General features: G+C 39.8%; 1 protein-coding gene across 3 annotated transcripts in view; it reads left to right on the top strand.

Moving 5' to 3' along the window:
* The window catches only part of LOC133407807 (protein phosphatase 3 catalytic subunit alpha-like), a 47479-nt gene extending 34813 nt beyond the window's left edge, over nucleotides 1-12666 (top strand). Inside the window, exons 8-14 of one of the 3 annotated variants that reach the window (XM_061686066.1) lie at nucleotides 2792-2886; nucleotides 2993-3118; nucleotides 4716-4793; nucleotides 4894-4978; nucleotides 5829-5926; nucleotides 6608-6655; nucleotides 10490-12666. In XM_061686066.1, coding sequence (XP_061542050.1) covers nucleotides 2792-2886; nucleotides 2993-3118; nucleotides 4716-4793; nucleotides 4894-4978; nucleotides 5829-5926; nucleotides 6608-6655; nucleotides 10490-10668 — 709 coding nt within the window. In that variant the 3' untranslated portion in view covers nucleotides 10669-12666. Of the gene's footprint in view, nucleotides 1-2791; nucleotides 2887-2992; nucleotides 3119-4715; nucleotides 4794-4893; nucleotides 4979-5828; nucleotides 5927-6181; nucleotides 6587-6607; nucleotides 6656-10489 lie in introns of those variants that run through there. The other 2 variants (XM_061686067.1, XM_061686069.1) reach the window with 2 other exon arrangements.
* The last annotated feature ends 2673 nt before the right edge of the window (nucleotides 12667-15339 follow it).

Raw genomic sequence — 15339 nt, 5'->3', positions numbered from 1 at the left:
CCACAATATTGTCTTCGTGCTTTTTTGTTTTCTTTTTTACTTTTTTTTTTTTTTTTTTTAACCTGTCCTGTTCAGCTGCATGGCCTCACAGAATGGTGGATATGTATGCCTTTTTTTGCTGGAACAGTTTTGCTGTGCAACAGGGGAGTTTGAAATACTCCCTCTGCTTATTTTTTAAATTTTTCATTATTCTGCTATTTATTGAAAATGCAGCCGGACAGAAAAGGGTTTTAGGGGGCACACAGAGGGACACAATGGACAAGGGTGCGAACCACAGCAGAACAATAGTTAGTCTAGATATTTGTTACTTGTAACAATACAAATAACGTTAACAACAGTCAAATTGTGTTCTTATTTGTGGATGGGGGGGAGGGGTGGGGCAGAGGTTGTGGCTGACACCCGGTGAGGACATGGAAACACTGAGAACCTGTGAGTTGATATCTTAATATAACCTAAGCGAGCCCATGTTAAGCGCCCGTCGCGAGCAATGACGGGCAAGGGCGCCAGGAGAGGGAAGAGAAAGGCGAAGATCTAAGGGGGGTGGGGGGGTTGCGGGCATCTCCCCACGGCCCGCGGCATATTTTCTTCTTTCGACATCCAGGAAAATGCAGTACTTTGTAAAAGTCCGAGGCCACCGTTAGATGATTTGTGCATGGATGATGACAAACAAATGGGCAGTGCCATTGTGACTCTGGACATCATAGGGATGAGAAATGTTGAAAATAAATTAATTCATCCAGAGCCTCACCAAAATTATTAATTATCTCCAGCTTTACATGTAGGGCTTTTGACTTTCTATTACTATCACTATTTCCAATATTATGGTTGTAATCATGTTTCCTCTTTGCAGTTACTGGTATTTCCTGTGTTGGCCTCACGCAAAATAAGACAAATAAAATATCAAAACACACTTGTGCAGTTAATCCCTTAGATTAGGTGTGAGAAACCGACACGCAGTGAGGCATATACATGAGCATTTGCTCCTTGATGCAATTAAAAAAAACAAAACCTTTAACACACAAATTATTGTAGTAATTGTTGTATTTTGTTTCATCGTTGAATCATCTTTTTAAAATTAATTTATTGTGGTTCTCAGAGGTCTTTAAATGGCACCTGATAAGTACAGGGCTCAACACCTGTTTTAGATGCCTGCTAAGATGAGGTCTCATGAGATCTATGGAGAAACACACTTAAACTTAATAAAACACGCGGCTGTTCTCACTCTCTCGCTGTTAAAAAACTGGGGGCCTATCATATGACATCACTTAAAGGAAACGAAAACAAGTAGACTCTTGTTCCCACAGTTCTCCAAATAAGAGGCTTAACATTCTGTTTATTTGTCACTCTCTGTTGAAGTTTACTGCAAAACTTACACATAAAACGAAAGAGAATTAAACATTGTATATTTAAACACAAACAATTTCAACCAAACCTTAGAATTTTGTGTGAAGAAAGTCCACTGAACACCATAAAATGGCTCACGGAAATTAGTATCAATGTTTTGCTAGTTATAAATCATAGGAACAGTGCACACAACTATAATCATATGAGGCATATACTCTCCCTGCCATGTCGGGAAAACAAGAATGACTATTACTGGAGCTTGAGAGTTGGGACCCTTCTCTGACTCTTTTATTTTTATTTTATATTTTTTTTTCTAAATGCTAAGTGCTGCCCAGCATGTTGCAGCACAGTGAGGTTGTACACTGAAGGTGCGCAACTATAAATTTGGACTTGAAGAAATATTTAAAAAGTTGTTAACTATTATGGAATTGCTCATATGTCCCAACATTTTTGTAAGGTTTTTGTTCGTCAGAATTATTAAAAAATTGAGATACAGTTCTCCCTCGTTTATCGCGGCGTTAGGTTCCTGACCACCCCAGCAATAGATGAAATAGAGTTAGGGTTCGTCACGTCCACATATATATTTTTTATTATTTATACTACATATTTTAAAGCCATATGAACCTCCCCAGACTTTTCCCCACACTCCTATTAACCTTTATACACGATCCTCTTAAACACCTTTTAAACTCTTAAACATAGAGTAATACAAAGTAGTACAGTACAATATATAAATTTTATATCTCATAAAATGTGTTTAAATTATTATTATATTTTTACAGTTTTAATGTTTTAGGCTAGGAAGAGTTTATTTTACCACAAAAAAGAAATAAATTACATCATACACTCAAAATCCCACAATATGGCAAATTATGCACAATATGAATATGAAAACAAAATCCACAATGCACTGAATCCGCAATTGGTGAGTCGGGACATAGGGAGGGAACACTGTATGGGGGGCGTGAAAGATGAACCGTGATGTAGCGGAGGCAACAGTCTATGTCAAAATGATTTCTGTGAAAAAAGTCATTAAAACAGCAAAGTCTGTGGATTGTAACCTCAGTGTGCTTTGTTCACAAGTGAACGTGTATTTACTGTATACCACACTGACCCACGATCATGAGATAAAGTGGAAATATCCACAGTTATGTGGGGTGTACACTACATTAAGAAAATAGAGTAGGGTCAAAACATTTCGCTGACCCATAAATCCCCCAGGCATCTGTTATCTGAGAAAATCTGCTCTTTGTTCAGTTTGGTGAACCCATTAGTAACATTTGTCTCCCATCAACTGTCTAGTTGGGTTGTGGTCCATGGGTCTTAATATTTCTGCAATTCATGGTTCATACACTTTGATAAGGAAACAAAGTCACTTCACACATGGAATATTTTAGAAACAATATTGACCCTACAAACCTATAACTCTATGAAAATGTCCTTATAGGTACCGTATGTACAGAAAGAGTCAGACAACAGGTTTTCCTTCACTCATCACCATCTTCTCTGCTCCAAACTACCTGGATGTCTATAATAACAAAGGTAAAGCTCACATGAATACAAATACACATTCGCATCATGTACACATTTAATAGAATTAATACAGAGTAAGTCGAGATAAAGTGCTCGTGTGTGTTTGTGTTTCCAGCGGCGGTGCTAAAATACGAGAACAACGTAATGAACATCCGTCAGTTCAACTGCTCTCCTCACCCGTACTGGTTACCTAACTTTATGGACGTCTTCACCTGGTCTCTGCCTTTTGTGGGGGAAAAGGGTATCACACGCGTGCACACATACAATATAATGTTGCATATTTATCTAGCACCCTTTGCAAAGAAATCACTTAATTCCTTACTCAACCAGGGTAGTGAACGTTGTATATACGTCACAAAAAAGCACACCACTGTCATTTTGACATACTAAAGCACTAAATAGTCGAACAGATACATTGAGCAGGATTTTGCAAAAGAAATTTGGAGGGGGTGGTGCATTGAACAAGGAAGACCACATGAAAATTAGTTGAGGATCTCGATAAATGTGCGAATACACTAATGTATTCTCACTGCTGGAAACTCCATGACACTAATGCAATCATCCATCACCCACAAAATCATGATGGCAAGGCGCTTCTGTTTATCATCCTTCATGAACCACGAAGTAGCCTGCTAACTGACAAGCATATAGACACACAAAAACAAATGTAGCACTCCACATTTTCTTAGCCTTGGTCGTGGTCTAGTTATTGTTGTGTAGTTTTTAGTCATTGCAACTCACATACAGTATTTGCTGAACACATCTTCGGAATCGTTCTACACAGTACCTACAGTACATGCATACTTAAAAGGGATGTTCCATTCCATTATATTGTTCTGATGTCGCTTCATGACACATAGCTATTATCTCAGCTTAAAAAGTGGCTAGCCTTGATTTAGAGGATTAGAGACTGGTGGGTGTACCGAGCTTAGTCGGATTTGTCCTTCACGAGGTGCTTCGTTTTGGGTGTATTTGATAGCTGGGATAGGCTTCAGCAGCCCACAACCCTAGTGGGGAGAAGCGGTAAAGAAAATGGATGGATGGATAAAGTGTTTTAGGTTAGGGTAAAAGTCCAGGTAGAAAAATTATGTTCCTTACGTCAGACTTAAAGGTCCTGTATTTTACCAAACCAACTTTTTCTAGTATTTGGGATGTTATATTGGCTCTATGGAGTCTTAGTAAACATGTCAAATATGAAATAAAATCGTCCACCCATTCCTCAGAACCGATTTAAAAGACAATGATGTAGCAATATCTGAATTTGCAAGGCAGACAGTGACATAGACACAGAGCTCAAATTGCAAAGGCTCTCTCTATCTGTATAACACAGATGTTTTCTGTTCGTGTTCAGCACATACACTACATACCTACTGACTTGGCTTCTTTAGCTTTTATCTATCAATTATTAATGAATGAAATACTAATATGCAAAATAAAGGGATTGAGTCTGCTGAGGACGATGGTTCTACACGTCAGAAAATAAATTCATCCAAAACATTATTACCAGGTCAATATAATACCAATTTATCAACAAATGAATGTTGAATGCTGTCCATTTGTGCTCTAATCAACCTTAAGTTAAATAGGACCCAATGGTCTAATTAGTTGTTACGCCTTTGACCGGTCTGGTCCGGAGTCAGAGATTGAGAACACACAGCGCAGAGCCACAAAGGAGATATAAGAGTAGAAACTCTTGGGCGCATTGGGAGCAGCACTGAACAGTTAACGATTTCTGTCAATCCGCTGCAGTGTTGAATGCAAAGTGCTTAGCTTAAGTGATAAAATCATATCATAAAGTGATTTTGTAGTGATCCTTGTATGAATATTTCTATTTATAGTGACAGAGATGCTGGTCAATGTCCTGAGTATCTGCTCTGATGACGAACTCATGAACGATGGCGATGAGATCTTCGATGGTAAGAACACTCAACACAGCCACTCGGGATATATAAAACACACACATTCCTGACTTTTAACAAGTAACATGTAATAACATGCCATTTGTCGCTTTTATAGCAAGTGCAGCTGCAGCCAGGAAGGAGGTGATTAAGAACAAAATACGTGCCATCGGGAAGATGGCTAAAATGTTTTCAGTTCTACGGTGAGTTGACTTGAGAACGTATAATGCACTGTGTAAGTGTAAAAGTCTTAGTCCTTCATTTGATTGGTTATTTTGGCAATGCTGTCATGACCATATGTACTGTAGTTCATATTTTAGTTTCACTAACAACCAGAAGACACCCAAAAACAGAACTGAACTGTAAAAGGATAAAATATTTAGTGTGACAATCCCATTATGCTACACTTTTGTTTGTGACATGCATGGTTATACAGCGGAACCTCTAAGGTCAATTACAATCCATTACAGGACACTTGTCGACCTCCGAATCGGATTAAATAGTTTCAGGTTCAAAGCATTGCCAGCACCAAACGTTAATTAGCTGTACAGGACAACTGTATACATACACTGTTAACGTTATACTTTTTTTTTTTTCACAATTAACAGTTCCTAGATATCTTAATAAAACGTTTCTGGCTTTTCCTCATGACTCTGTGTTTGTTCTAACGATTAATTGGAAAAAAGAGGACAAATTTACACACATCATTTTGAAATGATGATACATGACTTCATCCGCGTAAAAACCTTTTTTCCCTTGGACAAGTTTAGCAGCTAATATTGGTAATAAGGTGTCGTAAAGGAGTGGGTGATTTGTGACAGGATAGTGAACTATTTACTTACAAGGTGCGGGCATAAGGCAAGCCCGCTGCTAGCTCGTCCATAGCCTCAGAATTGTTGCATTCTTGAAATATGAGCCATTTGACTGACAATGTGGACAGGTGTGCGCTCCTATTCTTAGTGTTTATCATCTCCTCCCCTCTTTGTCTGTGTGTGTCTCTCTCTCTCTCCCTCTCTTACACACACACACACACACACACACCCTGACCCTCAGGGAGGAGAGCGAGAACGTGTTGACCCTGAAGGGACTGACCCCTACAGGTATGCTGCCAAGCGGAGTGCTGTCAGGAGGCAAACAGACTCTGCAGAGCGGTGAGTGTTTTACACAATCGCGAACACGCACACACACACACACACACACACACATTTGACTGTCAAACCTTACCCAGAGCTCTCCTCCAGACACACGGTTAAAAAAAAAACACACGCACACACGAGTAACTAGAAATACACTTTTAAGCATATGCTGTGGACCACACTGCTGCTGTTTATCTCCTGTCATCTCTCTGCCCCACGGACTCATTCCCTGTCTCCACTTCACTTCACCGGTGCTGAGGATACCAACAGCCTGCTGGTTGTACGTGTGCGGTTGTGGTGTGAGACATGAGAGGGAAGAATAGCAGTGGTGAGGAGAGGAAGGGATAGTGTGTGAGTAAGCCAAATCTACTGCTAAGCCCAGGTGCGCTCTAACCTGCCTCAGCCTTGGCCTCAGTGTTGCCCTGCGGGCCTCACGTGGATTGTGCCTGAAACATGCTTTGGAGTCAAGAATCTGCGAGTTTCACACACGTTTACAACAGAGGGCCTGCGTTTTCCACAAGCCTCCATGAGCCACAAACGCTATCATATCCAGAGACGTGTATCTGCACAGAAGCATGTTTCAGCCTTCACTCGTTTTTTTTTTTTCTCCTTCATCTCCCTTCTCTGCTCTTTCGGAATCTCTCGTCTTTCTTCCTGTCCCCTCTTTCTCTTCTTATCTGTCTGACCATCATTCAGCTACCATTGAGGCCATAGAAGCCATCGAGACAGTTAAGGATGCTGAAGGTAAAGCCACTCATATCAGCGTGCCTGTGTGTGTGTGTGTGGGGGGGGGGGGGGGGGGGGGGGTGCGAGCTCTTTGCCATCCATGCTCATAAATTCATAGATTTTCCTTACCCATAATGCACAGAGCTTTTCTCACAGCATCGGCTCTCACAACAAAGCCGATAACCACGGCTCGCTGCAGTCACCACATTAAAACATGTTCATATTCAAACACATACTCTTCATTTTTTTATTTTTATTTTTTGGGTTAAACAACCAGCTACTTCACATCTTCCTCTCCCAGCATACATACAGTGTTCATAGTAGTAATTTTGAAGCGCACACACACACATCAGAGATGCTGCGGTGTGGGTGCGTGTAAACATATATGAGGGGGAATGGGGTCAATTTGACCCCCTTGTTGTCTGCTATTCTTTTTTTTACCAGCAAATATGTTATAGGTGCTGTAGAAGGTGAACATGCAATCAATCTGTTTCCTCCTGTGAGCCAGCTGTGATGATGGAAATGAATTAGCTGATAATAGGATATACATCATGTTTGCCCCCCCCCCCCCCCCCACAAATGTTTTTTTGCTAAAAAAGCAACTAATTTAATCACATCTGCTTGAAGTCCCTGTAAAGTGAAATTAAATCTTGTAAATTTGACACACCACGAAGAAGAGAGATTTGTGACAGATTTGTCTATGAAATAAGGCTTCAAAATGATATCTTGCTCTTGAACGCTGTGGGCATGTTTGCTGAATACCCTGTAACCATGCCCCACACAACTGCCAATCAAATAACACTACGTCTAGCGTCTTTTTCATGCCTACACATTCCTACGTTTGAGCCATGAAAATTATCCACCTAATGCCTCCAGTGGCTGTAATATATTCCACCAGGTCATTTTTGGGGGGTGTAGGTGTAGCTACATAGCCAATTGCATGCTGTAGTGGTAGAAATGGGCCTAGTAATTATAAATAAGTAACTTGCAATTGCGCCGGATAGCCACTGATGTGAATGAAGGTGGTCAACTTGGGATATTATGGGGAGGACGGGCTCATGGCGAATTGAAAGTGCGTCATCACTCGGCATTTAAGCCTATGGCTACACAAATCACTACTACATAATTCTCAAACGTTTCATGTATTTAGCTCCAGTGCCAGGGGAAGGATTCACACCCGTTCACCTTTTCTACATTTCGCTATGTTACAGACTTATTCTGAAGCTGATTTGAGTATAGTTTTATTTTTTTTTAAATCTACATAAAATATACCATAATGACAAAGTAAACACATATTTTCAGAAATTTGCGTAAATATATTTTAAAAAATGTAAACGTTCAAACATAATAGGCCATAAGGGCAGATCCCAAAAAAATAGACTCCAGGTCAGAGGTCCGAACAATTTTACTTAAATGGCAGAGCATGTGATAGCGAGACATACGAAACTAAAGGAACTCACAACCAGAGAGAATCAAAAACAGATAACGCAGGGAGACACGACAAACGGTCCGTGTGGTATAATCGTATTGAGCCTAAATTTGGACAGCGGTCAGGACGGCGGCAAACACGGGGCAAAAACGAGTGAATATTCCGACGTCCACGCACTGTCACGGTGCCCCCTAAAAAGGCTGATGATTACAATGCATGACAGGTGCGTCACCGATGTCCACGCCCACCCAGACACTGCAACACAAGGAAAAACAACTTGAAACACAGGGCCATGACACTACTTAAGTACATCCCCAATTCCAATGAAGTTGGGATGTTGTCCAGAAACTAGCGTCTTCATTCCTTTTGTGTCTATTTTTTTATAATGTTGGGTAAGATAAATCCAACAGCTGTGAATACATAGGTACCTATTATGTTTAAATGTTTACATTTTCAATAAATTTGGACAACTGTCTAAAAATACGTTTTTACTTTGTCATTGTGGGATATTTTATGTAGATCTTTTTAAAACTACACTCAAATCAGCTTTAGAATAAGTAGAAAAAGTGGAAAAAGTGAGGGAGTGTGAATACTTTCTGGTGACACTGTATTATCGTCAGACATGTATTATGTACAATATTTAGAAACAAATCTTGAAATTGACTTTACAGGGTCTTTAAACATTCTTAATATAAAACTTACATCCAGTGATGATTTTGAAAACATCGATCAGTCTTATATCAGTCGCTTGTGGCTTGTTTTATGAAATACTTAATTGTAAAATTGTTTATTAAATCAATTGGGGAAAAAATAGAAACATGATATACGCAGTTGTTATCAGGCAGGGACTGTAAGCATTTAGTCATGAAGACCAAAAATGGCGCTCTATACTTCACTGCAGATCAGTTTGGCAAAATTTTGCCAAATGAAAGGTCTCAACCTTGACACTCAGCAGACCTTTCAAACAGATTGACCTCATGGCACTTGTATTTAATGTGTCAATATTTTTTGTGTATAGAGGCTTGGCTATTAAGTGCACGCTTTAATTAACTGCAATGTTTTGGCTTGTACAAACCCAAAATCATTGACTTCTGCGGAAAGCAATGGTTTGTATATCATTGGCATCGGGCCGAAACCTCCAATGTCAAAATTTGGTAGATTTCACATTTTTCACATGATTGGAAATGGCTTATTCTCTTTGACAATGCAGTTAATGGTTCAACAACCATTTCTTTGTGAAACGTATTATAATTGTTAATAATAATAGTTGAATGAAAATCCTTGCTCACACTGCCTTTTTGGACTTTGGATTTGTATATTTACTCTTGTCTGTTGCTTATCTGAACTAAAGCCCCTAATTTGTTCAAGTAAATAAATTATGGGTATTGCTTGTATTGTTTTGTTTGTTTGTTTGTTTGTTTGTTTTTTTCTGTGATGTACATAGACCCCTTAGCCCAGTGTTGGAAGTACACTGTGAAGCAGAATATTTATAAGTGGCTGCATGTTCGTAAAAAGTAGTAGCGGTCTTAAAAGTGGCGCTTTTCAAAGAGACTATCTGTCATCACATTTCAGTGTCAATGTTGTTTTCTTGCTTTAGTTCTATTTGATGATTTGATATGATGTTTTTATTTGCATATGCACTTATTACTACTATCACATTCCATCTAAACTGGGTCACTTAAGAAGCTACTAAAATGTGAAACGATATATATAGAGTTATGTACATGTATATATCTAGTGTATATAAACTGTTAAAACCATATGTTTACATATAAACCTTTTTTCTTCTCACTGTCTGACATGAAATAAGATTAAACTTTTCCTGTTTTAGGTCAATAAGGATTTTTGCTAAATGCCAGAATAATGAGAGATGGATTTTTTTGTTTTAGGCAATTTTGCTTTTCTGCCAACTACATTTATGAGCATAAAGAGTGGAGCTTGAAGTGTTTCAGTTAGGCTTAGATAATGGAGTCAGCTATTTAAAGTAGCGAAATAAATGAAAACATGACTACACATTTGAGAGACGAAATGAATGACCACTTGTGTACAGCTGTGCTTTGTTTCATCTACACTCCCTCTTCAGGGCTTTTGCTGATCTAGGATCAGTAGTTGGGTCCTCCAGCTAATCCAGGCTCAGCGTTGAGAACAACAGATAAACACTGCCTGATGTTTGTAGATACTGCTATAAGAACATGTGCAGTGTGACAGAAATCTGTTTATCCAAACCCAAAGCTTCAGGGAAAAAGACAGAACCAAATTATTTGCTTGTGCTGGCTGGTGTTCAATGAAAGCCTTAAAAAGTTGAATTAGATTAGACTGAGATTTAAGATAGACTGACACTCAGTCAAGGGCTTCATTCTTCTATCAAACGTCTGAATAATAACTGTGTTTGCACATTTGTGTGGGGCTGCTTGTCTTTGCAGCCATCCGAGGCTTCTCCCCGCAGCATCGGATCAGCAGTTTCGAGGAGGCCAAAGGTCTGGACCGAATCAACGAGAGAATGCCGCCGCGACGTGACGCCATCAACAGTGTGGGGCTGTCAATGGGCCGAATGAATATGGGAGAGCCCAATGGGACCGATAGCAACAGCAATATACAGTGATGGATGCGTACTGTCACACGGCCAGATGCAGTGACAAAACCCTTATAATCACCATCCTTACTGATATCTGTACATAGACATACTCACTACGCAAATGCAGTATTTCAAACACTTGTCTCACACGCATACAAACACGCAGACACGCTCACATGATTATATAGCCCTTCTCTCTGCTGTCTGTAAAGGTGTGGCCGGACTTGACCAAGGCGTCTCTTTTTAGAGAACAGCAACTCCCTTGTACCCGCAAAACAAAGAGGACAGAATCTACTTGAAATGAGCAGAGCGGGAGTAGCTACTATTCACTGTGCATGTCGGAGCTCCCAGTGGGCGGACAGTCAGCGTCGTGCAGCTGTGTCGGTGGAATGTGTCGTGTTGACAAGGAGCGGGCGGGGTCAAGGTGCAGCCATCGGGGACGTCTTAAGATTCTCGTTCCCGTTCGCATCCAAAAACGAGAAGTGGAACCAAACTTGCAACAGTATGTTTTTTTTTCTGTTTTGTTTTTTTAAATAGAATTGCGAATATGCTTTAACAATCTTCATGTAGTTATATTTGACACATGTTCCGTTCTTCACCAAGATGAAGGTGTGTGGCTTCTCAAACAGAGTTGTGCAAAGATAATCGAAGCCGCAGACTGATCTGAGCCCTCGTCTGATATTGTGGGGCGGAGATTCCCGTTTGCTTTTGTAGCACAACACCTCCATTTTGAGTGGAGGCCCACTCACCCCCTCTGGTCTCAGGCTAACTAGCTCTCGGGGAATAATTTTAAAAAAAATAATCTGGAACTAGGCTGAAATAGGATTCTTGGAACGTTTATATTGCACACAGGATGCAAGGTGCAGTTTAGCGGAAATAGAATGCTTTATGTATATGAGGGGACTGTGGTTGAAATGTGAAGTCATAGTTCATTAATTCCCTTTCCAAAACACTCTTGCTCCCAAATGGCAGTGATGGCCGACAATCTACGGCCTCAAAAGTAGGAAATTATATTTTACAGCAGAAACACAATCTTAAACTTTCAAGACGAGAAAAAAAATCTAAGGAAAAAAAGTATTTGTAAAGCATTCATATTAACGCATCGGTGCATGCAGAGTTAAGTTATTTGATAATGTGAATTATATTTGTGCTCTGTGTTTCACTATAGTAGGATTTTTTCCCCCTTCTGTTTTTCTGGCTGATATGAGCTGAGGAATATGAATAATTTATTTTGTACATAATGTTAATTCACTTTTTTTGTATTCACTTTGTGTTATATTATGTTGGCTTTTCCTCCCAGTTCTTTTCATCACCCGCTTCCCGTTTCTTTTAGCGCTGTACAGAATGACAATACTGTACACTTCCAATCAAAAGTGTGGAGTTCACAGCTATTACTCTGTTTCTTTGTCAATGTACAGGAATCGTTTTTAATGAAATACAAATGAGTAGCGAATACCACACTATATACAGAGGCACAGGCATTCAGGCAGCCAAAAGCATGATTGCATGATAAAAATAAATAAATACATAAATTGCGCAGTTGATAGCTAAAAGCAGCAAGACACATTTGAACAAAATTAAGCCGGTTATGTTGCATTGACAATTTAAAGGCAAAAAAATGTACTCTCATAAATATTGATTTTTCTTGTTATTTGATATTTATGGTTCTATGATTATTATATTTATTATGAACATTATTCTTAATATATAAGCTCTCGCTCACTGCAAGTTGCTCTTTATGTTGCGTTGCCCCTTGGTTGATCTTGTTGTGCTTTGGGAGAGGTGAACCCCCCCCACCCAACCCCCTGGAAACCCGTGCCATAGCGACATGCCATGGTTCTCTCTCTCTCTCTCTCTCTCTCTCTCTCTCTCTCTCTCTCTCTGTCGCTCTCTCTCTCTGTCGCTCTCTCTCTCTATCTCTCTCTCTCCCTGTCTCACTCTTTTGGTTTCAACTCCCCATCCACTAACACTGTAAGCATGCCCCATGGGACGATCCACTTTTTTTACTCTTGAATAAAATATGCATGAACCTTTGGTATCGATACTGAGACTTTATTTCCTGGAGAACACCCCCAGCAACAACAACACACACACACATATATACTCTGTACATCCTTAAAAATATTACTTAACCACCATTCAGTCCTAAGAATGATCTAAGATTGTTTCCTCCATTGTTTCCTGGAAATGAACATCTCCAATGGGGGAGACATCACGTTCACGTTCTGACATAAATCACTGAAAACTTTGAGAGTATGAGGTAAGACACAAAATGTATTGGGATAAAACACGCGAGTGAAACCAAATAGCTGGTCACCTCACGCGAATAACGTGCGGCGGCGCCATCTTGGTGGAAAATGAATTGCTTCAGGAATTTTGTCTCACCGAACTGTCAGCTGTAGCTAACATGCAGCGTTCATGCATTCCTGGATGCGTAGTTTCCAGATAGGTCGTCGTGGTCCTCGTTCACCTAATCCCACAGTATGCGATTTTTTTTCTTGTTCGGTTACATCAAGTCGAAAGTCTATGGAACAAGGCCTCGGGATCTCCCAACACTTGAAGAACACATCAGTAACACACGTGTTTGAGTTATTCCCGAAATGTTGTCAGATGTTGGTCAGGCATGTGTGAAGCCGTGGCTTGATTGCTGCCAAAATGATGGTGTACATGTCGAGGTGTACCATTCACTGATGGATGAACATTCCAAATCAGTTAATGTAGGTTTTACCCTATGAATTTCATCCACTATATAGTATGTATTTATGTATGTGTGTATGTGTGTGTGTATATATATGTATGTATATATATATATATATATATATATATATAGTGGTGCCTTGAGATATGAGTTTAATATATTCCTTGGCCACACGTGTAACTCGAGGCCTCTTTCGCAATTAAAATGAATGGAAGTGCCATTAATCTGTTCCAGCTTCCCTGCCCAAAGAAAAAAAGAAGAATTGCAATGTGTTTTTTAATGCGGAAAATAGCACTCTATAATATTACACTTTATTAAAACAAAATAATCACACAGTTAAGTACAATTAAAATGTCACACTTTCTCATTAAATTAAATCCACATTGTGAAGCTCATTCTGGTGCGTGTGCCTTGGCCACGTGGCGGCAGTATAAAGGCAAATTCAAATACGATCAAGTTTGTGATTGTAAGGTCACAAAATGTGAAAAGGTTCAAGGCTGAAATCTGATTGGACTCAAAAAAAAAAAAAGGCCAGCAGAGAAGGCCTTGCTGGCCATCATGGCCCAACACAAATACACTGTACTTTGTAATCATTAAACGAGATAGCTGAATTGTGTAGGTACACAAGTACAGGGGATCCTTGGTTTGCAACAAAGGTCTATTCCTACAGCGGCGACACAAATTTGTACTTGCACACAATTGTTCATGTTTTGTTCGTAACCTCATAACATTAATTTTCCTACATCACAAAGTCTGTATGTGGTCTATACCGGTACCCCTAGTTGATGCTGAAATCTTGCACGATCAAGCACGATGGTGGTTCGACCTCCGAGTCGTGGTCTTTTGTGGCATTTTTTAAAATTGGAGTTTTATGACCTTTAGGTCATTCAAATTTTGAGTTCCACTTTTACAATACTTTCTTGTTTTACCTCAAAATTGTCACAAACTAAGGGTCCAAATTCCTTTTAAAACGGTTTACATTTTTAGGCAGCAAACCAGTTGGGACTGAACTAAAAGCAACCTCTACCATCAGAATCAGAATCAGAATCATCTTTATTTGCCAAGTATGTCCAAGAACACACAAGGAATTTGTCTCCATTCAACAACTAAAGGTGTTTCATCTTATTCTGTTGAATAAGTTTATTTGTAGCCAAGTAGCAAAATGCATTGTCTCCTCTGCAAAAAAATAAATACATAACAACTGCACAACATAATCCTATTGATATGGTTTTTACATAAATCAATCAAATGACAGAAGAATCAAAAAGATTTGTCCCATCTCAGAAAAATATTTCCTTTATTGCATATGTCAGAATCAATTTTTTTCTCCTGAACTGAGCAGAACCTCCTGCTTCCCTGCCTGGCACTGGCCCAGAAATGTCGCTCATGCGAGTCTTTGGGAGAAGAGAAGAAACAAACGTGAATCAATTAAGGTTTGATGCTGAGATGAGACTGTTTGTACAACAGACGTCGTCCACATACTGAGCTTCACTGACAACATTCAACTAGACAATGTATCAACATGACATGCACTGAGTGAAATGCAACTGATTCCATTTGATCTGCTTCCTAGAGCCACAAATACCCACTTCCACAGGGATACTATATCTAATTATAGACATCAAGTGCAAGCACATTATCAGGTAGGTGCCAAACTTCAGGTGTAAAAATATAAAGTTACTATTCGTACATCCCACAGATCTCAATGGACAACAAGGTAGTGTAGTTCTAAGTAATCCTTGGAGTCTAATGGACTTTCCCAGCCTCCTCTGCCACACCTTCCTAAAAAGATTCGTCCGTGATCCTCCGCAGCGCCGTCATCCACGTCTTCAAAACAGGTCCCCATGATGATTGGGGGGGGGGGGGAATCACATGGTGCCAGGTCGTGTGAGTAGGGTGGGTTGCCCCAGCAAGGGGATGTTTTTTTTCTGGCCAGGAACTGTAGGATGCTCGGGGCGTTGTGAGCAGGTGCTTTGTCTTGGTGAAGTTGTCCTGCCACA

This window comes from Phycodurus eques, chromosome 9, assembly GCF_024500275.1.
Source record: "Phycodurus eques isolate BA_2022a chromosome 9, UOR_Pequ_1.1, whole genome shotgun sequence".
Classification (NCBI taxonomy): domain Eukaryota; kingdom Metazoa; phylum Chordata; class Actinopteri; order Syngnathiformes; family Syngnathidae; genus Phycodurus; species Phycodurus eques.
The sequence above is the reverse complement of the archived record's forward strand: the minus strand, read 5'-3'. Positions and strand labels throughout refer to the sequence as shown.